Source organism: Misgurnus anguillicaudatus, chromosome 21 (genome assembly GCF_027580225.2).
Source record: "Misgurnus anguillicaudatus chromosome 21, ASM2758022v2, whole genome shotgun sequence".
Lineage (NCBI taxonomy): Eukaryota > Metazoa > Chordata > Actinopteri > Cypriniformes > Cobitidae > Misgurnus > Misgurnus anguillicaudatus.
Window position 1 is genome coordinate 61723071 of NC_073357.2, and position 24385 is coordinate 61747455.

Consider the following 24385-nt stretch of genomic DNA (forward strand, 5'->3'; position numbering starts at 1 on the left):
ACACTGCTGAAACACCAACTTCTGTGTAGCAACCAGTCATGGGAGTGGACACAGCAATTTGAGACACTTTTCAAGAAGCCAAGAAAGCTCTGGTAAAATCTGGTGTGCTGACCCATTTTGATCCGAAGCTTCCCCTGCAGTTATCCTGTGATGCATCACCCTATGGTGTGGGGGCCATGATTTCTCATATCATGCCTTCAGGAGAAGAGAGGCCAATAGCATTCGGCTTGCGCACCTTGAACAAAGCAGAGTGCAGGTATGCACAAATCGAGCGGGAAGCTTTGGGAATAATTTTTGGTATTCGGAAATTTCACCAATACTTGTATGGCAGGCAGTTTATCTAGTCTGCTTACTGATCATCGGCCTTTAACCACCATTCTTGGGCCACACACCGGTATCCCCTCCCTGGCAGCGAGCCGAATGCAGAGAAGGGCCCTGTTGTTATCATCACATATCTATGAAATTAGATATCAGTAGCCAGAACTGCATGGTAATGCAGACGGTCTATCCAGACTACCATTAACTGTGACATGTCCAGAGAGCAAGCAGAGAGACATTTTCTACTTTGAGCAAGTCAATATGGTTCCAGTCACGTCCACACAAGTGAGGAGATGTACACGTAATGATCCAATTCTGTCAGCAGTCATGGAAATGGTAAAAGATGGACATATCCCTGCGGACACCACCAACTTAAAGCCATACCTATCTAGACAAAACGAACTGTCGGTACATTCTGGATGTCTTCTCTGGGGACAAAGTTGTCATAATTCCCCCATCACTGAGGAAGCTGGTCCTTCAGCAGCTCCATGTCGTCCATTGTGGTACCGTGCGAATGAAGGAAATGGCACAAAGTTATTGGTGGCCGGGTCTTGAGAGCGACATTGAAGGTAAAGCAAAGTCATGTTCATCCTGCCAGCAAGTGAGAAATTAACCTCAATTGGCTCCCTTACACCCGTGGGACTGGCCAGAAACACCTTGGCAGCGTATACACATGGATTTTGCGATCTGATTGAAGGAAAGATGTTGTTTATTGTGGTGGATGCCCACAGCAAGTGGCCTGAATTTGCTTTAATACACTCTACAACTGCTGAAAAAACAGTAGTAAAACTGGGAGAGATGTTTAGCCATTTTGGCTACCCTGAACAAATAATCAGTGACAATGGGCCACAATTTACATCCCAAGAATTTGCTGTGTTTTTACAATGTTGTGGTGTTCAACATATTAAATCAGCACCGTACCACACAGCTACGAACGGTCTCGCAGAGAGAATGGTTCAAACCATCAAACACGCCTTGAAAACGTCACAAGGAAAAGGGAGCCTTCATCAACGCCTGCATGATTTTTTGTCATTATACCGAAACGCCTGCCATGGGACAACAAAGGTTTCTCCAGCTTCTCTGATGTTGAAGTGTTCGCTGCTCTCTGGTTTTGATTTGCTGAAGCCTTCCAATGTCAAAGAGGTAGTAACTCGCCAACAACAGAAGCAAGTTTACAGGAAAAACATGAAGGCTAAAAACAGACTGTTCTATCCAGGACAACATGTTCTAGCTCGCAACTATACTTCGGGACCAAAGTGGGTACCAGCGACTGTTCTAGGTCAGACTGGCCCAGTGTCATACACTGTTCTAACATCTGACAAGCTTATCTGGAGGCGACATTTGGACCAGCTGTTGCTGGGATCTTCCACTGAGGTCGAGTCTGCGTTCCCATGCCCGTTGCTGACTTCCCAAGGTCTCCAGAAGTGATAGTGGACTCTCCACTCTCCACCTTTTTCAGCTGAGGGTCCTGCTCCGCCTGAGTCTGAAAGCTTTCCAAAGTTGCAAAACTCTGACATCCAACATGCTCCAGATTCCAGAGTTTCTGTTTCAGAGCCTGTGTCTTGCATGGAATGCCGTTACTCCACTAGAGAGAGGCGGCCGCCTAAGAGGCTTGATTTATAGTAGGTTAAGATATAAAGGATGCTGACAATGTGCAAATGTGTTTTCTGAAAGTTTTTTTGGTTACTTTTTTTCTATTTTCAGGAACAAAAGAATGAAATAAAAGAAAGGACTTTCTGTTTTGGGGGGAGGAGTGTTATGTATGGTTTTTTTAATGCATATGTAATGGGTGGAGTCACGTAGCGATGACATAGTATGTCGAAGTGTATTTTGCCATGTTTGTACAAGTGCAATGTGAGCATTAAAAGACGCAAGTTCTCTTGTTCCTGAATGGTTATCCATGGCTATTCTTTAATGTCCTCTGTCTAACGGGAAAGACATGACAAAGAGTCTGATCACGATTCTTGTTTATGCATCAAAAACAGTACACACATAGTGCACGTACAAGACATAATAGAGCCATGGTTGGGTCTGCCTCCTCCAAAGGCAGCACTTGCAAGTTCACCACCTGATCTCTGAGAGGAGTGGTGGCAACTTTGGGCACTTAGCCGGGCCGGGGTCTCAGTGTTATGCTAGATTCGGCGGGCCAGAACTTAAAGCACAAATCGTCAACCGAAAATGCATAAAGGTCCCCTGTCCTCTTATTGAAAGCCAATTTAAAGAGTGTTAGAGTTCTTATTGTGAGAAGTTTGATACTTACAGAATGCAGATGCTCAAAGGGAATGTCCTGTAAGGCTTTAAGCATCACGGAGGAATAGAGGGAGGGCGCAAAGGATATAGCCTTCGGGCACCTCTGAGAAATCTAATGACCAGGTCGTGCTGACCCACAGATATACCATTTACGTATGTGGTGAGCGGATATCACAGTGATATCGACTTTAATAGTAAAAGGTGACAGCCTCCTCTCCAAACGATGCTGGAGATACGAGAGCATGATGCTGAGCGGGTTTTCTCGGGGGTCTTCTCGTTGCATTCAGCGAGTAAGCCTGTCTTGTAGACACAACTGCATTGCAACCGGGTGCTACACTAACGGGATACCAGTATACCCCTTGGCAGCTCCACCCCCGAGAGAAGTGAGGGCTGATACGGCCAGTTCCAGTTGGAAAATGGGGTTTTCCACACCCTCATTAACTCCTCATGCAACTCGGGGAAGAAGGGCACAGGGTAAGGACTGAGAGGCTCGAGCACCCCCGAAGTAACAATCATCAAGGCGGGACAGTTTGGGTAGGGGAAGGTTCATTCCACTCCAAGCCAACCACCACCGCCGCTGGCTGCCATCTCGGGGCAGAGTCCGGCAACCTTATTCCAAACAACCTTATTTATTCCATTTTCAGATGATATAAAAATTAACCCTCATGGTTGTTTTTGTCCCAGTTTACAAATAATCTGAACTCTTTTCCATGTAGGGCAATGAGTGTGTTGTGATGGTTAAACACCCAGAGAAGTCCACTGGTATGTGGAAAGTTGAAGACTGTGGAGATAAGAAAGGTTTCATCTGCAAGAGGAACACAGGTTAGATGAAGAAAAGACCTCAATGCGTAAATGTTATAACTGTAACTCAATACAATCACATTGACTGAAGTAAACACACAAGTTTATTGGTTACTTGTTAATCTCTTACTGTAGATAATCTGTATGTATTTTGATTGTGTTTTAGACTCTCAGCTGTCCGCTCCCGTGACCACAGCAGTACCACAGAAATACTTCAGTCTGCGCAATGATTCATATAAGGTCCAGCTGGAGAAAATGAGCTGGGATGAAGCGAGAAGACAGTGTAAAGCTGATGATGCTGATCTTGCGAGTGTACTGGACTCCATCAGTCAGGCGTACACCAGCCTACAAGTCGACAAACTTAAAGAACCTTTGTGGATCGGACTCAACAGTAACCTGGTAATAAATTAATCTCTCTTCACAATAAACACATTCATGTAATATCATATACTGTATACACACTGCAGAAATGATTTTACTAACATATGAGTGTGGTAATGTGGTTTCTTCAGACAGGTGGACGCTATCGCTGGGTGGATAACTGGTTTCAAAGATACAGTAAATGGGCTACAGGAGAACCCAAAAACAATTTACCTTGTGTTTATATTGACACGGATGGAGACTGGAAAACTGCAGCGTGTAACAACACATATTATTCCCTCTGTAAACGATCAACAGGTATTTCATTCTACATATAATCATTTATATTTAGATAATGTTTAGTTGCTTTGCTTCCAGAAATATTTCCCCAATCATTTTACCATTTTAAGAAATTCCTTTACAGTCTCAATACAGTCCTTAAAAGATAAACTCCAGTAGCACAAACTTTGTCTTTTTTGATCATTTAAAAGATTTTTAAATCAAAGATACTTTAATGACATAAACTATATTTTTGTCTACAAACGTAGTTTCACACATTAAAAAATAAACCTTCAGATTAACTCTTTCCCCGCCAGCGTTTTATAAAAGAAGTTGCCAGCCAGCGCCAGCATTTTTTATGATTATTAATCACAAAAATGTAATACCTTACAGAAAATGTTCTTCTTTAAATATATAAACATGCAATATATAAAATGAAAGGACAGATCCTGTGCTTTAAAAAAAAAATTGAGCAAAAACTCGTCATTGGCAGGGAAGTGTTTTCTCTCATTTGACGAGTTAACTTTTCAGTGGTGGGAAAGAGTTACAAGATTTTAAATTCTGAGGTTTTAGGCTCGAATTTTGAGCCTCAATTTATATTTGAATTAGGAATATTTCAATTTGAAGCAGCATATGTCTGTTGTTTACTAATATATTTAAAGTTTATCATATGGTTTTAATTGACAGTTTCAGATTTAGAGAGATTTGATATACTAACCCCTCACACGGTCTACAGTTTTTGCCCCTACAGATCCTCCTCAGCTGCCAGGTAACTGCCCCGAATCAGATCACAGAAATAGTTGGATTCCGTTTAGAGGACACTGCTATACATTCATGACCTCCATAAAAGACATCTGGGCTAAAGCCACAGTGGAATGTATAAGAATGGGTAAGACGCTTCATCCTCCTCTCAATGAGATTAAATTGATTCATTAAAATGGTCTGTACATGGTTATGATTTATAGTGACCCTCAAACACGATTGTTTCCTCCTTCTTGTGTAAATCTTGTGCATGAAAAAACTGCTGGAAAACAGACCAATCTCAACATAACACCGAGTGTGACGTTACAATTGAGATTGGAAGCCCCAACATTAAAAAACACATTAAATTAAAAACTAAGTTGTTACAATGCTAAACACAAAGTTTTGACTGCTGAGTCAGCACCATATGCTAGTTCATGCTATATGCTAGTGTTAAGGCTACTATTTACGCTTTGCAGGTCCATACTGAAAAAAAACACAAATTTACCACTCAGAAACGTCCATTAACAATTTTCAAAAAAATTGTTGTTTCTCAAAATATCTATCTTCGTCTGATAATATGGAGTGAAAACAGTATCAAAACCTTCCAAAAATACACACAAAAAAATTCACACACTGAAATCCACAAATGCACACAAAAAAAAATCACACACTCGGTTGAAGACTCGAGGAGGATTGATTTGAATTTTTACATATCTTCTGTGTGGATTTCAGCATGTGAATTTTTTGTGTGAATTTGGGGATTTCAGTGTGTGAATTTTTTGTGTGAATTTGGGGATTTCAGTGTGTGAATTTTTTGTGTGCATTTGCTGATTTCAGTGTGTGAATTTTTGTGTGCATTTGCTGATTTCAGTGTGTGAATTTTTGTTTGCATTTGTTAATTCTCATGAGTGCATGTGGATCTCCTGCGAATTAGAGCAAATCTCAACATAATTATTCATGACCCTTCCAAATAAGGTAATAATAGACCATTTTATTCCAAGGGGGCAAATCCTAGGATTGTAAATGGACATGTAGAACTGTCTCTGGATCATTTTTGCACTGTTACATGCCTTCTATAGACAGTTTCAGCAGTAACAACATAAACAAGCGGCTGTCGCGGTACGCACGTAACTTCTGGTAAACTCCGCTAATAATAAATAACCACAAAGTACTTTAAACGTAGTTTATTTATATAACAAGCAAAAAACCAACACATAGATTACAGAGGAAACCAAAACATCTGTTATTTTCAATGAGGCATTTGTTTAAGAGATCAGTTTAGCGGTTTAGCAACTAGTCAGACCATTACAAAAACGAAACCAGAAGTAAAGTTCAAATCCAGACGTGTATCACGTGCGTCCGATGAAACCGTCTATATCACAGAACAATTTAACAGATTATTGCAATGCATTCTTTGGCACCTTTAAAAATGATCACATGTTTTAGAAATATTAAAAACATTTACATACATTTAAATTGGACACACACTGATTGAATTCACTCATTTTGAGGTCAAGCTTTACTCCTCACATCTGAATGTGTAGTGCAGTAAATGGACAAATGTTTTAATGTTACTTTGTTGTTGTTGTTTCTCATCTTTGGCAGCTGTAACATTCAGAACTTTAACGGCTGAATGATTGTTTTTAAAAGTAGATACAGTGAGTTATCTGTCATTTCAGGTGCATCTTTAGTGAGTATTGAGGATCCAATAGAATCACAGTTTATCCGACAAAACCTGGAGATCCTGCAGGATGAAGTCAAGTCAGTCTGGATTGGACTTCACCGCAGTCATATGGGTCAGAACGAGCCTTCATCTAAACCAATACAACACATTTAAAATCACAGAGATATTGAAGTGATGTTTGTGTATGACAGGTGATTGGATGTGGATTGATAATACGGTTGTGGATTACATGAACTGGAAACCGCGGATGCCGGATGATGTTAACGTTTGTGTTGAAGTTCAGTCAGACACTGGGACGTGGAGCACCATCAACTGTAATGATCAGAGAGGTTATATCTGCAAGACTGCTAAAGGTCTGACATATAAACTAACAAATAATCTGCATTAATATCACATCACCTTACTGTTTGTAAATATCTACATGTGTCTTTATTAACAGTTATACCACCAACAGAGAAGCCATCAGTCTCAGGTATGATAAACTACATCTGCAGGGTTTAATTATAACCTGTGAAAAGTGTTCAGGAGTTACATTTTTTTTTTTTAGTTTCTAACAGGTATTGTTAAGTACTGGAACCACATTTACAGAGCTCTTCACACGGTCTGCACTACCAGCAGGAATGTTGGCCAAACAGTTATTCTCACAGCCAAAACTCGCTCAGACCAACATAACACTGGCAACAATTCTCATTCAAAAAACACAGTTTCTTTCATTACTACGTAATGTCCCAATCCCAAACTTTGCCCTACACAGAGGATTTATTTTCACGGTATGGAACTGGACTGTATGGAACAGAAGTACGTGTACAGTCGATCCTGACTTGTCTGAATAAATTCAAAGACAAGAGCGCTGTCCTGCTGAAACAATTTCAGAAGCTCTTGGGTCATATGGCTGCACCAGCGGCTGTGACACCGCTCGGTCTGCTCCATATGAAACTGCATTAGCGTTGGCTTCACGACAGAGCCCCGAGGAAAGCGTCATTCCTCAGAGCAGGGGTATCACTGATACAGGTCTCCAGGCATGCCATTGTGTGCACAGACGCCTCCATCACGCGGTGAGGAGCCATGTACGACGGGCTTGCAGTTGCGGATGTCTGAATGACATCTCAGATGTGCTGGCATATAAACTGCCTCGAGTTGTATGTCTTGCTCTCCTCCATTTCAAAAACAACACTGACAGTATTGTGACCGTTGCATATATCAATCGCCAAGGCAGTTTACGCTCTCGTCACATGTCGCACCTTGCTCATCGCCTCCTCAGAAACATTTAGACAGAGCACAGATAGATCTGTTTGCTTCTCCAGAGATAACACATTGTTGCCTGCTTTACGCACTCACCGGAGGAACACGGTGAACGTGATTTCATCAAGTAAGATGTGATCCTGGATCAACACCATTGTTAGTCCTGGATCAACATTTTCATTACCCAATCAGATTGCAGGATTAAGCTTAGTGTGCAGGTTAGATTTAGGTTTAGGATTGGGTTAGGGGTTTTTAAGAAATACTCCTCAAACTATTATTTCACACTAATTTGAGGGTTTAAAAATGGTTAGGGTTTGAGTTAAGGGTAGGTTGGGGTATCTTTGATTAGAACGTTGATCCAGGATCAACAAAAAAATTTGATCCAGGATCACATCTTACTTGGTGAAATCACGGCGACCGGAGGGACACTCAGTGTGGATGCACTATTGTGTTTCCCCCAGTAAGTCTTATTGCACAAACATTGTGCAAAGAACTGGTTTCCAGAACTCTTGTGACAGCCCCTCCATGGAGGATTTCCCTGAGGAAGGACCTTCTTTCTCAAGGAGGGGGCACATTATGGCACCCTCTCCTGACCTGTGGAACCTCCATGTGTGGTCTTTGAACAGGACGAGGAGGCGATATCCATGTGCCGGTAAACGGTAGATCAGTGGGCAATCACGACCTGGTAATTAGGTTTTTAAGAGGTAAACAAAGGCTGAATCCTCCGCGCCCTCTCTCTCTATTCCTCCTTGGGACCTGTCTGTTGTGCTGAAAGCTCTCCAGGACCCCCCCCCTCCCTTTGAGCCTCTGCATACTGTGAGTATCAAATTTCTTACAATGAAAATTTTAACGCTCCTCGCATTGGCCTCCGTGAAGAGGATAGGGGACCTCTATGCATTTTCAGTCAATGATTTGTGCTTTCAGTGTGACACTGAGACCCAGGCCCAGCTACCTGCCCAAGGTTCCCACCACTCCTTTTAGAGATGAGGTGGTGAACCTGCAAGCACTGCCACCAGAGGAGTCAGACCCAGCCATGGCTTTGTTATTTCCTGTGTGCTCATTGCATAGAAATGTGGACCAAACTCAAAGCTTTAGGACCCTTAGAGCAGCTCTTTGTCTGCTGTAAGCCCAGGTTCTGGAAGGGTCAGCTTCAGTGGCGCTTTGGTAGAGATTCCCAATTTGCCTGAAAGGGAACGTCTCGGTTACGTATGTAACCCACATTCCCTGAAGGAAGGGAACGTAGACATTGCACGCCCTTCACCACAGTTTGCTGTTCCACTGCTGATATGGGCCGGGCACTGATGCTTGGCTTTCTCAGCGAAAATAGTGATTTGGTAACGCACCTGCCTTTCATTAAATACTTTTCTGAATTTTGTGGGGTCACAGAATGCATTTTGTCTGAAAGCACTGAAAAATGGTTTACAGTTTGGTCTGCACTGAATTCTTTTTCCACAGACTATGTGAAGAGTTTGGAAAATGTGGTTCAAGTATTAAACAATGCTTGTTAGCAACTGAAAAAAATTTAACAGTGCCGCAGAGGCATCATGCCCCCTTGATTTTTTGAAAAAAGTGAATTGAGTATCTATTTTCCTTTGGTGACAGCTAAATATATGTCATTTATAAAGTAAGAAATATATATATTTGGTTCATGTTATGTGTTTAATGTTGTATTGCAGATGATTGACAGGTAGATCAGAGGTGTCATGGATGGCTGGCATCGCTGTGGTGGTCGTGTTGGTCATAATCGCTGTCGCAGGTCTTGCTGGGTTTCTGTTCTTTAACACCTACCCTTCATACTGTAATCAATATTAACGTCAATTAAACATGGAATCCTCGTCATATTCTTATAGAGTACACTGACAAAACGAGAAACATTTATGAATGATTTTATTGCTATTTTACACATTAAATGCCTTAAAGTTCCAATAAGAAACACTGAATTTTTGACAGAAAACTTCATGACATACAACAACTTAAACCAAAAAGCTAAACATGTCACATATATTTGGAAAGCTGAGATTGTTGTGATTAGAATGATCTAAACTCTTTTATACAATCAACACAACTAGGTACAACCTTTTTTTCAAGAATGCAAAAATTGCATGCACATAACTAACAAGATTTGAGGTTTTTACTTTTTGTAATGAAACATTTATATTCTTCTTTTGAATTAATGTGATCTTTTTTGTAACACGTGTTGTGTAAGATGCAAACTATACAACCTTTATAAACCAAGTATTATAACCAATTTTATATGTAATCCTTGGGAACAATAGAAACCTGTGGTTTGTTATTTTATACTCCAAGTGTTGTTTTTACTCAAAGTGTTGCTTTAATGCAAAATCTTATAATCAGTGAGTTGGGAATATATGCATGACAACTCTTAAATTGCATCATTAACAAAAAGAAGACATATATATGATTTTAAATTGATTTATTAAGAGTAGAGAGATTGATGCATGTATTAGATAAGAGATAGATTACGCTTTGATGCATGATTTGCAGACCTGTGAAAGTGCAGAAGAGCTCGGAGAAGAAGAACAAAGAAACTCGGTCATATTATATATAACATGATAAATGTCAGATCTAAGGCATCTCATGGGGCTCCATGTATAAAGAACTTGGACTTGAAACCTTGTCTATAAATTGATGCCGCTGAAGAGCTTATTCAGATCTGGACGCCGCAGCCAGCATCTCCGTTGTCTGATAGCCTGAAATCTTGTCTGCTCTAGACTTAGTATTTTTTAGAATCTGTATTTTTGTTTCTGTTCTTTTTTTATCTAATTCAGAAAAAACTTGTAGTCGTAAACAAACAAATTATTTTAATAAATTTTATTAAAGACAAGAAGAAGTCTGCATGCTTGATCTTAGCTCAGTGAAAATAACCATGAGGGAAGTCTTCTGCCAGTTTTGTATGAGTATGATCTACAATGCAAAAAATGATTTTCAAGAAAAAGTTTCTTAGTATTTTTGTCTTGTTCTTAGTAAAAATATCTTAAAAATCTTGAAAATCTACCCAAGAAAATAAGTCTAGTTTTGAGACCAAAAATATCAAATTTAAGTGATTTTGTGCATAAAAAATGCAAAAAATTGCCAATTGGGCTAAGCAAATTTTTCTAGAATTTTTCTTGAATTTAGTGTTTAAGAAAAATGTTCAAGATTTTTTGCTTACCCCATTGGCAGATTTGTTTGCTTGTTTTATGCACAAAATCACTTAAATTTAGAGTGATACTTTAATTTGAGTAATTTAATTGGTACTTATAAGAACAAGATTGCTGATTCGATTATCCTTGCCTACCCTAGAAAGAATAGGCAAAAGGTACTTTATTTCCGTACCATAAAATACACTTTACAACAGTGGTTCTCAACCAGCGGCCCGCGGGCCGTATGCGGCCCGTGACGCATGTACATGCGGCCCAGCATATGCCAGCCTCATTAAAAAATAACTTAACTTTTCATTAAAATTTTTTTGTTTTTAAATAATTTAAAAAAATGTATTTAATTAATATACATTTGAACCATACTGTTTTTGTCACATAAAATCATTTTGGCAGTCAAATATATTTATTAGACATGCGCAGGCAGACATGCGTAGCTTAGTTTACGAGCACATGTAAGCGCGCTTTGGTAAAATTCTAACAGTCGTAAGCAGGATTAGTCGAGATCAAGATGGACAAATTTGTTATTAGGGGAGAAAAACGAGGTGATGTTTCTAACGAAGGAACACATGCCAACGAAGGAACACATGCAAACAAAAAAAGTCGAAGCATCAGCAGCGAAGGTAGGCGAGTGCTGGAGGAATGGAAAAACCAGTTCGCCGTCACTGATCGAGACGGGCAGCCTTTCTGTTTACTTTGTTGTAAAGTACTGGGCGTATGCAAAACCTACAATGTCAAAAGACATTTTGATACCACCCATGCAACATTTGACCAAAAATACCCACCTGGATCTCAAGACAGAGCTCTCAAAATAACAAATCTTGAAAAAAATGCAGGTGCTGAACAGAATATAATGCGAGCTAGTTTAAAAGTGTCCCAGGCCGTGACATTAGCAACGTTTAAAATTTCATGGCTCCTTGCCAAACACGGCAAACCGTTTAGCGATGGGGAACTAGTTAAAAACTGTTTTTTGGAATCACAATGTCTATTTGATGATCTGAGCAACAAGAGCGAAATAATCCGCAGAATTAAAAGTTTACAGCTTAGTACTGACACAGTTACACTTTGAATTTCAGAAATGTCTGAGAACTTGACGGAACAACTAAAAACTAAGCTAAGCACTGCGTCAGCACTTAGTTTGGCAGCAGATGAATCTACGGATATCGGAGACATTGCTCAGCTTTGCATTTGGGTGAGATGCGTAAATTCAGAAACATTTGAGGTCACTGAAGACTTGTTGGCTTTAAAATCGCTTCATGAACGAACAAGGGGCGAGGATATTCATAAAGCACTTAGTGAAGCATGCAAAGATATGAACATACCTCCTTCTTCAATTGTCTCCATCACTACTGATGGTGCACCCTCAAGGATGGGAAAACACATGGGTCGAATTCGCCCCCTAAATTGTTGGTGTTTGACTCTATTTTGCACCAGCAAGCACTATGCAGCAAGTTAGCTGATGGATACCTTATGAATGTAATGGACACTGTGGTCAAGGTGGTCAACTTTATTCGAACACGCCCTCTGCTGCACCGCCGGTTTGTTGCGTTACTGGACGAAGTGGACGGTGCTTACGGGGATGTCGTTCTGCACAGCGAAGTGAGATGGCTAAGTCGGGGCAAGGTCTTAAGTCGCTTTCTGGCTGTACTCCCGGAGATAGAACACTTTCTTGATGACATTGGCGAAAGTGAGAGATTTTCAGTTTTAAAAGACAAAGAGTGGAGAACCAATCTTGCTTTTCTTGCAGACATCACAGTTCACTTAAACAAGCTGAACCTGCAACTCCAAGGTGACGGAAAACATGTTGATGACTTGTTGTGTTGTATTGAAAGTTTCAAACTGAAGCTAGGGCTATATATTGCACAACTTAATGATGGTGATTTAACTCATTTCCCACTACTACATGATATGTGCGAGGATGTGTTGGACACGAAACAAAAAGAAAGATTTGTTGCAACAGTCAGCCAAATGCAAGAGAAATTCACTGCTCGTTTCTCAGATTTTGAGAAACTTAAGTATGCTGGACAGTTAATCAGAGAGCCATTCACTTTTCCTGTGGACAAAATCAAAGACTTGGCTGCGAGCTTCGGTTTGCCCCGACAGCCACTGGAAGATGAACTTATGGATGTTCAGGGAAGAAGACACACATACACAGTGCTGCAAGGATCGTCAGTTACAGAAATGTGGCGAAACATCCCCGGACAGAACCTCAGATTATTAAGTTCAAAGGTTCTTTCCATATTTGGATCCACATACATTTGCGAACGGACATTTTCGGCAATGTCGCGCATCAAGTCACGGTTCCGTGCGCGTCTAACAGACTACAACTTACAGTCGCAACTTCATTGTGCTGTGACTCCTTTCGAGCCAAATTTCACAAAATTAATCAGCTCCCGACAACATCAGTGTTCCCATTAATGGTGAGTAGCATTTCAATCTTTATTTTCAATGTATTTGTTGTATAATCATCACAGTATTCATAAACTCCATTAATACCATAGTATTTTCTATTGGTTTGCGTTGATTGCGTTGATTACGTCAATGTTTAAATAACATGCGGCCCGCAAGACTTGGGCTTGGTCCAAATGTGGCCCAGTGTAAAAAAAGGTTGAGAACCACTGCTTTACAATATGGTCGCATGTTTTAACATTGGTTACTACATCAGTTAACATAAACATAGATAAAAAATGCTGTAGAAGTATTGTTTATTGTTAGTTTATTTCAACATTTACCAAAACATTTTAAAGGCCCACTGAAGTGCCTTGGAACGTGCAGAATTATTTGATGTGGTGACATAATTTCCATGTCAGTGTGGAACTATTGAGAAGCCCTCCCCCTTTTTAGAATAACCAATAGCGTTTTGTTTATGACACAGTGCAGCAAAGCTTTTGAGCACCACAGTTGTATTGAAATAAAGTCAAATAGACGTCCCGATATAGATCTAATATTTGTAATAACAGAATAAGAAACAATGATAACATGGATGTGCAATATGTTTGTGTGTGCAGTAGTGTTTGTCTTCTCTTTTACTCTGTTTTTCTGTTTATAATGTTGATGCTGTCTAACCGCTGTGATGTTTGATCTCCTTCACAGCGCTTTATAATAATTCTGTGTAGAATCTAAATGAGTCAGATACTTTATTCACCGTAATGGAAAGCATATTTACACTGTCTGAATTCTTATACCTTATGCACTGTGCCATTCCACATACTTCCATATAGTGAATGGAGCTCATGTTTGATTATGAACATTACTCAAAATATCTTTATTCATGTTCATCAGAACAAAGAAATGTATACAGGTTCCCCAGACAGCACACATACATCTGGCCGACGTTGTGCCGACTTTCAAAGTTCCATCGGCAAGATGTCGCTCAGGGAGCGTTTGCTCATTGGGAAGATGTCGTCTAGATGTCGGCATCTCGTCGCAAATGCCCTCGGGCCGATGTTTAAACGATGCAATTTCAGCCGCTCTGCACGGGCTTTACCGGGCATTTATTTATTAATTTAAACCTTTATTCATTCACACTTATTCAGAATAATGTGCTTCTGTGCAATAACAACTAAAAACAAGTACACCACTGTCAATAACCGTTGCAAATTTATTCATTTGACAAATATAACACATAAACAACTTGGATAAATCAGTAACATAATATTTAGATGTCACACATAAATTACATATTCTGTAACTATTATACACTGCTATACTACTGTGTAAACGTTTTTAAACACTTAACTAAAATATTTCTTATAACCTTCAAAATAATATACTCTTAAGGTATATGATTCAATTACGTTTGTCGACAAAAATGTCTCAACATATACATTTATTTCAATTGAGAACTACAATTTAATTTAAAACTTTTTTTTTTTCAAATTACTTGGACAAAATGATAAAATAAGTAATTCAAGCCCATAATACATGGAAATTTCTTTACAAATATCTCAGGGTGAGATCTAAAAAAATTACTGAAAAAAAACTCAAGGGTATACATTTCAAATTCTAGGCAAAGGGTGGCTGCATTTGAAATGCTAAAATATAACAGTTTGGATTTCAGAAGTTTTAGTCTCAAGATAATTCACATATGTTGTACAAATGGGACACAGCCTGTGAAAACCCAGTAAAGTATTTCTTTGTGACTTACTGTTTTCTACATAAAATCATCCTACACAATACAGAAAACATTCTCTGAAAATATAATCTTGACATCTTCAATATTGACTGAGTAAGGTCATGCCAAAGACTGAACTCAATGTTAAATCAGTAAATTCAAACTTTAGATGTCATTAGATGTTAAGACAGTAGCCTGGATTTCATATACAAGGTCACATACTTATGTATCTTAGAAATATATTGTAAATAATAACGTGCATGTACATAACAAAAACATTTAATCATAAAACATTCTCGTCAGGTCTTCTGTCTTTGTTTCCTACACTCGTCTCTGCAAGCAGTGCCTTTAAACCTTAGAGGTTCCTCTTTGTTGCCTTTGTTTCCTGTCCCGAACACCGCCTTTTAAACATCTGGACACCACTTCTTCCTCTCCATGGTTCCTCTTTGTTGCTTTTGGATCACCTAAATGGAAACATCCAAAAAAATGATTAATCATACGATCACATTTTTTATATTTAAATTTAGGTGCCTATGGCAAACATGAACAATCGTGTATATTGGATAGATAATCAAAAAGTGGACCCACAAAGCATACAGTACTTTACGTAAGCATATAAAACATCTGGTCTACTGTGTTGTTGCATTCCTGAATGTCTGGCTGTGCATTATAAACAGAGTTAATTCTTCTTTGCATCCTCAGCTATACTTAAAATGAGTGCTATAGGAGGAATGAATGCAAATGTCTTGAAAATTATACATTTTATTGTTAGAGATATCTAAAGATAACAGTCACCCACTTGCTTACCACCAAACTGTGTTGAACAAGTGCTTGCATCAGTGTTCGTGTAATTGAGTAAAATATAACCTTATTCACACAGCACGTTGGTCCCAGAAAATATCCATAACATTGGCAGACAGGCATTTGTGTGAACACAAACATGTGCCGTAGATGTTCTGGGATTGTTCCAGGAAAGAGGACCTAGAACCATTACCGTAACATACCTGGAAAGCCCTCTTTGTGAATGAGACGCAGAAACAATGGCGTAGTTTTTAAGTTATGGTTCAGCTCTTTAAAACAAGGGTTTTACAAAGGTTGGCAAACTGTACTGAAGCAGAGATCAGGGAGCTCGTCACTATCCACGCTGAAGCAGAGATCATTTAGCAGCATAACAGTTCTAGCGTGTCAGGCGCTCACATGAGCTTATATTAAACAAAATACATGTGCGTCATCGCAACAAGATATACCGTTCAGCTCTATAAAACGGGGGTTTAAATGAACATTTAAATTCACGATGAGAAATGTCTGCAAACTGGACTAGGACAGAGTTCAGGGAGTTTCAAATACCCACTTTGAAATTGGGTTAATTCAAATCATGTGCATACTAGAACAGCGCATAACGCCTTCCATTATAGTCTTATCATAAACAAAAATGCAGTCTTCTGCCGAGAGAAATAACCAATAATAACAAACCTTCAGACACTGTGGATAAAACCTATCAAGTGCAGGACTTTAAAGACATCATGTGTCTTTACGGCATAAACACAGATTCCAGAAAATCATTGACAGTGTGAATGAACCAAAAATCAAATGGTCCTGGACCAAGTTTAAGTATAATATGAATGGGCCCTTCTTCAATGTATTGTGTCTAACAGATACCAAGTTGCAAAGTTTGTCTCACCTGTGGGCCACAACACTTAGTTCTGTCCTAGTATACGCCTTAGTCCTCGGTCTAGATCTCACCCAAACGCTGTAAACGGAGCAGAACAGAAATGTTAATTTGTAAGTAGAAATGATAAGTGGACCCAGATTTGTTCAAGAATGTATTAAATGAAATTAACATGGTCTGCTTTGTCTAAGATAAAGGATAAAATGCACCGTTAAATAAAAGACATTTTAAAAGGGTTGAGTTGTCTGAACCAAGTCATCTTGTTGCTTTGACGTTTTTGTTTTAGTTTATCTTTACCCTTCTGATTGTTAACAGCACACATCATCAGTAATGTTCAATTATCACTTTAGGCATTACTTCATTATTTTATTAATGTTAAACACACCTTCAGGATCGTCAGTGTACTTAAATAGATAAGACTGAGCAATGTTGATTGACCACCAGGGATTTTGATCTGTAACTGAATTCAGTCAAAGCAACAAGATGCTTGTCTGATGACTCGAATGAGTTAAAGGATTACTCCTCCCACTAAAATGAAAATTGACTGATTATTTACCATCATCCCATCCAAGAAGTTATCTATTACTTTTTTAACAGAACACAAACACAATCAGAGTTATACTAAATAATCTCCTGGTTCTTTACATTTATATATTGTATTTATATTTTTGCTTTATAATGGCATTGACTGGGATCAATGTTTTTCAAAGCTCAAAAGTACATCCATCCATCACCAAAGTAATCCATCCACAACCCAATGGATTAATAAATGTCTTCCGAAACGAAACCATACGTTTGTGAGAAAAACTATTCATATTTATAGCTTTTTGTGATAGAGACAAGACATTTACAAAGTTAAAAAGACAATTTAAATATGGCGGCATGTGTTTTCGCATTGGATGTTATGTATCTCATGACTAGTCGTAATATGAATTGTGATGAAACACAGTAGAGACACATGAGAAACAATGCGATTGAGTTGTTGTAGTCTGTTTACATTGCATATGCATCATAACTCGCTTAAAGCTTAAAATATAAAGTTTTTCTCACAAGCCTATCATTTTGAATCAGAAGACCCACTAGGTTATATATGGATCACCCCAACGATGGATGGATGCACCCCTGGAACTCCAAAACACCGATGCCCAGTAAATGCCATTATTAAGCATTGAAGAACCAGGACCAGTGGCGGACAATGACTTGATCTTCCGAGACAATGCAATGCGAAGCTCATCCCAACATGTATGTAGCCCGTCATGTGTGTTGTTCGTCATTTCAAAATATGTGTTATGCCTATCGCACAAACCCATGTGAATCACATGTCATGACAAAACAAGTGCCTGCTGCACACACGCCTGAATGGTCCATGATAAAACATACCTGCATTCTCTCATTCGTAATCAGAGTTTAATGTTAAGTGAATGTGTTGTGTGTATTTTGTGAACGTGAGCATCTCTTTTATCATAAACGGTTTTGACGCGTGTGCAGCAGGCACTCCCCCTGACAAGACACGTGATGCACATGGTCTACATGACGCAACAAACACATATTTTTGAAAACACGAGCAACACACATGACACTCTGAACACTTATTTTGAATTCGCACCCCTCAGAAGAGCAGTCACGTGCCGCCACTGGCCAGGACAGTATTTAATATAACTCTAATTGTGTTTGGCTAAAAAAAGAAAGACAAACATCTTGGGTGACATGGGGTTGAGTAAATAATCCTTAAAAGCTAAAAGTTTATGTAAAAATTATAATTGTATCATTTACTCACCTTCCATGTTGTTATAAACTTGCCAAAAATTCTTTAATCTGATAAATGATATCATACAGTTGATGGTACCCATTGACTTCCATAATAGGAAAAATAAATTTTATTGAAGTAAATGAGCAGCTGTGTACTTAACATCATTTATCAAAATATCTTGTTTTGTGTATATCACAATAAATAAAGTCATGCCGGTTAAGAACATAAACAGGGCCTGTGTGATCACTAAAGCACAATGAAAGACATGTAAAGCTATCTTACCTTGAAATAAAATTTGACACAGACTACTGAAAATCTAATGAATCCAAAAGACAAAAAATAATATATCACGCACAAACGTTAAAAACAACATTGCAGTATAGTGCTTAGTATAATGTGTTTTAAATAAGTAAATTCAACTTACATTATTTGTATAGTATATATCAGTACAGTGATATGCACAAGTTTGGGCACCCCTGGTAAAAAATTCTGTTAATGTAAACATTTAAGCGAGGGGAACATGAAATGATCTCCAGAAGGCATAAAGTTAAACATGAAACGCACATGATTACCACTGTATGTAGTCCAGTGCTGGCATCGTCTGAAGTCCTTGCAAGGGCCGATGTCATCTTTCCATTTGTGTTAGGTCATCTGACAAAGGCAGGATCCAGACTGCAGCTCACATAATTGCTAGTAGACATAGAAAAGCAAATTGAGAAAATTTGCATGACTGCTGTTCATAGCTTTTTAGGTAGTGGATAGTTGTGATTATTAAGTTATTTATAACCTGAGGCAAAGGTTAGTGAATGCAATTATGTGTATGCTAGACAGAGCTGTTGCGTTTGGTCGATAGAATCGGCGGTGTCAATTTCAACGTCGATAATTAGTCAACATAAATATTGTGTCATCACGACAAAAATATAGCCTTTTCCCCTTTGACATGGCAGATTTAAATGCAGATTAACATTCACAATGAGAAATATCTGCAGACTGGACTGAAGAAGAAATCATGGGGCTCGGCACTATCAGCTATGAACATTCACCAGCATAACAAAACAGCGTGTAACTCAGTGCTTCCCAATCCTGGTCCTCGAGCACCCCCTCCCAAAAACTTATTTAAAACACCTGATTCAAGTTATCAGCCTCTTTCCAAAATGGTAAACATGTCTCCCTAACAAGCTGATGAGTTAAATAAGGAGACATCTAAAACTTTTTTGGAGGGGGTGCTCGAGGACCAGGATTGGGAAGCACTGGTGTAACGCACTCCTTTATGATCTTATCACAAACAAAAACATACACGTGTGGTTTCTCGAGAGAGAAATCACGGATAAGCAAACTACAGATGCTACAAAAAAAAAACAATCCAAGTGCAAGACTTTAAATATGTCATGTCTTTATGGCATGTGTGTGAAAGCACAAACAAATTCAGAAAACTATTGGCAGCGTGAATTAACCAAAATCAAATAATCCCGAACAACTCCCGGATGTGTTCTCTGTATTTTTTCCATAATGTGTGTGTGTGAAAAGGGCTACAGACATTAACCATTCATTGAAAGCAAGTTGTCCATTGAACCTTAAATGTCCTTGTCAGTATCGGGAAAGCGGTCCTGACACAAATATCCTCGTCATAAGAGATGTACGGTGTACTGTCTCGACTAAACATATGGAGTCCTTCTTTAGGATCTCTGACTGCCGCACTCTGATGTTGTTCACCTGGCGTGTAACACAACAACCCAAATTGTCTTCATTATCCCAGGCACCTGCACAGAAACATTGAGAACACAAGCTCCAGGGAAGCAGTGAGTGTGCGTCTTACCTACACCTGATGTAGTGTGTACATGCCGGGCGATGGAGGCCCCGGTGATCCCAACATAGCATCCGGTCTCATGAAGGGGGAGCAGTTATAAGTGGTTATCTGAAAAGCCTGAGGCAATGTGGGGGGAGAAGTGCTGGCTCGTGTCTTCCACTGTCGGTTTGCTGGCATTGGAGTGAATCTCATCTGGATAGGCCGCATCCTAGATGTACATGCCCTGCACAGAGAAACAGATGGCTTAGAGGTGGCATGTCCTTTCTCCGATAAAACTAATATGACAGTATGGTTAAGATCAAAAACACTTAGGGTTAAAGTCAAATAATAAAAATGTCTGTAACAGCTGGTTAAAAACAACTTACAGCAAATTATGTTGTGATCTGTTTTGCAAAGACATAAAACATAACAATTGAATATTACAGATTTACATAAAAGATTTCCAGTTACACCCACTAAAATGTCTTGAGGTGTCTGTCAGTGAAATACTTACACAGCAGTGCCAATTACCTGTTTACACACAAGAGAGGAAACATATAGGAGGGAAATATTAGCCAAGGAAAAAGGCAAGAAATGTATTCAGTCATTTCCAGCCCTTGATGTGTTTAAAATACACAGTATGGCAAATGACTATGATATGAAACACCTGTTCATAAAATCACTGTACATTTCATACATCTGACATACAATAACGTAAATCAGATTGCACTGTGCATAACAAAATGGTTGTCAAAGAATCTGAACTAACTTACATAATGTCTATATTAAGTTCATCGTTTATATAGCAACAAAAACACAATACTGAACAAGTGAAAGGTATTTAGATTGATTTCAAGTACCACATTTTTGTCATAGTTAGACGAGAAATGACATTTCTGTCCTCAACGCTAACATTACCTCTAGTCGGTCAGACTATACATAACAACAAGCTGACACGTATTGTTTTACAGAAACATTTTAGAACAACAAAAATTAATGGAAATTATAATAATACACAAACATGTTTGCAAAAATGCCAAGTCTGAATAGCGCTGCAAGTACTACAAATGTTACTATGACTTTATTTGCTGTGCTGTAGTAGACGGAGTGCCTTATACTAACTTTTAAGAGTCACAGACATTTAATATAAGATTTTTGTCGAAAACTTACCTGAACCACGGACGCTTGTGAAGTCAGCTCCCGCACTTTTTCCTTGTTCATGGCAAGACGAGACTGGAGTGACTTCTCTGGGTTAAGGAATATATCGCCATCTGTTGGTTTGGCATGCTCATGACAATGCTTCATACCGGGGTTTTGCGTGTTTGAGTTGACGTGGAATTGTTTGGTTGATGAAGGAGGGGAACACAAAACAATGATACGTGTAAAACAAGCCAATAATCCGTTATTTTTCCTCACTTTCCCCAATTGCATTTTCTCTAACTTACTTGAGTATTAACGGCGGCTGGCAACCAGCGTATGTACATTACTGCCCCCTTCTGCTTCGGAATAATGGAACTTAGCAGCTGTGTGTCATCAAAAGCAAAGAAGGCGCTGCTATTTTATTTATTTTACTTGTATATTATATTAAAACATTTACATTTACTTAACGGATTCCATTTTTCTTCACTTATTATCATTTACTTAGTTCTTGTACATACTTACACCCATAATGTCGCCTTTGCTCTGGTGGTTGCAAAGGGTGGAATAACTGGGCACACACCAACAGAGAGAAGGAAACAAGCGCGGCATCGGCCTCCGGTATAGTTATCCGACCCAAAGCCGACGTAACAGACAAGCTTGATGAGCGGGAAATACCGTTGACTTGACTGAAGATTTGGCCGATGCCTGGCCGATACTTATTAGATGTTTCAAATAATGAGGCCGACGTACGCTCTTGAGCCGACGTCGGGCAGACGTACGTGTGCTGTCTGGGTCGTAACAACATGAGAGTGAGTAGCCTAAATGATGACAGAATTTTCATTTTTGTGTGAACTAACTAACATCTCTACAACAAAATTTATAATTGTAAAACAATAACCTTTAATTTGAAAAAAGTAGCCTACACTTTTATTTAACTATACAGTTCTGAATGTTTATTTCAAAATACCCAGAGGCGCGCATTGAATCTTGGGATAGTCAAGGCTGTGAAGGGTCCATCTATGGATCCTTGTTTCATGGGAAACGAATACCGCATTTGGAGGCTGCATGTGAAGGAGCCTTCAAATTGAGACAGCCTTCGACGCGGCCCGGTGACGTCATTGGCCTTCAAAGACGGTCTTCGAAGGATGCAACCCCTGAATTATTTACACGTATCCTACCTGGATTATCGGGACGTTTCTCTGCGTAAATAAATGTAGCTGTATCTGTTGTGTTGTGGTAGTCTGTGTGTTTGTGTGTGTGTGCGCGCGCGTGTGGGCTCGTTCACTGACTTTAGTGGTTCAGTGTACAGTCAGAAGAATATGTGAGGATTTTATTCAGATAAAAATTTGAGAAAATAAGTGAGTGTTAACCGAGAAGTTTGTCTTTTAAACTTTCTGATGGAGCGCATGCGCAGTGCTGATCGCGGCACTTCGTCTCTTCAGTGCGAATCGTCCAGAAATGTTTAAAACTCCCTGCAGCTCCATAGAGAAACACCTGGACACGTGCGACAATTCTGCTTCACAGGTATGTGTTTACCTCACGTTACTGAATTATTATTATTACAGGATGTTTTTTTAACATGTCTCACAGGAGTGTAACGTTAATGTAGCTATGATTCTTCACAAATATCCGTCACCACATGATTTTAAAACTAAGTTAAAGATTAACCTTAATAATGTGCCATTTGAATCGTCATAAAAATTAAGGTTTTAATTATTATATGTACGGTGTTAATGGTCTGTTGTGTGTTTTATAAATAACTTGAATAATAGGCGAAAAAAATATGATTAAAACCAACACACAATACAAAATCATTTGACTCGACGACAAACATTTTATAAACTTTAATGTGTTTGTATAGGCTACGTGTAATAAAATTATAGTGTAGCCTAACTCTTCTTTGTAATCCTTAACACAAAATCAATTGCATTATTATTAATAGGCCTATCTGAAATATGCACGCTTCATTATATTACATACTGTAACTTTGTCTACTGTGCTTATGTTGATTGTTGCTCACTTTGGAAAGCATAATCTAGATGATTAAATGTAAATAATGTAGTTAAACAGTTACTGTATGTTGGTCTGTGTTAGGATGATATAATAATCCTTTAGTAATGTTCTCCTGGATAACACATGCTGTACTGTAAGAGTAATCTTAAAGAGAAACATTTAAAAGCAAGATGAACTAAACATGTTTTACTTCTGACTATAGCAGAACAACCAACAGAAAAAATATACACTGCAAAAACATGACTTTTTACTTAGTAGTTATGTCTTGTTTTCAATTCAAATATCTAAAAATTCTTAAACCAAGATGCAAAATGATCTAAGAAAATAAGTCTAGTTTTTAGACAAAAATATAAAATGTGAGTGAATTTGTGCTTAAAACAATTTTTTAAAAATCTGCCAAGGGGGAAAGACATTTTTTCTTGAATTTTTCTTGAATTAAGTGTTTAAGAAAAAGTAAACGTATTTCAAGATATTTTTTCTTACTCCGTTAGCAGATTTATTTTGCTACTTAAATGTGATATTTTTTCTAAAAACTATTTTTATTTTCTTCAAAAAAAATCTTGTACATTTTTCTTAAACACTAAATTCAAGAAAAAAAAATAGCTTACCCCATTGGCAGATTTTTTTGCTTGTTTTTTGCTTGTTTTATGCACAAAATCAGTTAAATTTTATATTTTTGGTCTAAAAACTAGACTTTTTTATTGGGTCGTTTTGCTCATCAAGAAAAAGCATCTTGATTTAAGAATTTTTAGATATTTACTGATATTTTTTTTCTTGAAAATCATTTTTTGCAGTGCAGTCATTTTAGACATGGAGCTTATAATTGATCAATATACTTTTGTTTTTCTTTCACAGTATTTTAAGAAGCTTTTTTGAGCTTGAGTTGATCAGTCTAATTGTTTGTATGCATTATTTGTACTGCATTTCAGTCTCATTGGAGAAGAATCCAGAGAAAAGGGCGATTGAAGAGTTCAGATGGAAGCACATGTTCAGACAACAGTTTTATACGGCAGGTGAGACGGTCAGATAGCTGTTTGTGTGTGTTATAAAGCAGATGTGTTATATAAGAACACAGTG

General features: G+C 38.5%; 2 protein-coding genes across 3 annotated transcripts in view; both read left to right on the top strand.

Moving 5' to 3' along the window:
- LOC129438701 (macrophage mannose receptor 1) overlaps positions 1-10005 on the top strand; it is a 98621-nt gene extending 88616 nt beyond the window's left edge. The window contains 8 exon segments of the mRNA XM_073858848.1: positions 3285-3390; positions 3536-3768; positions 3882-4047; positions 4745-4897; positions 6432-6548; positions 6628-6789; positions 6876-6908; positions 9355-10005. Coding sequence (XP_073714949.1) covers positions 3285-3390; positions 3536-3768; positions 3882-4047; positions 4745-4897; positions 6432-6548; positions 6628-6789; positions 6876-6908; positions 9355-9362 — 978 coding nt within the window. The 3' untranslated portion in view covers positions 9363-10005.
- A 12549-nt stretch (positions 10006-22554) lies between these two features.
- cacnb2a (calcium channel, voltage-dependent, beta 2a) overlaps positions 22555-24385 on the top strand; it is a 58570-nt gene continuing 56739 nt past the window's right edge. For both annotated transcript variants that reach the window (XM_055217701.2, XM_055217721.2), the window contains exons 1-2: positions 22555-22819; positions 24238-24321. In XM_055217701.2, the coding sequence (XP_055073676.2) occupies positions 22754-22819; positions 24238-24321 (150 nt within the window). In that variant the 5' untranslated portion in view covers positions 22555-22753. The remainder of the gene's footprint in view (positions 22820-24237; positions 24322-24385) is intronic.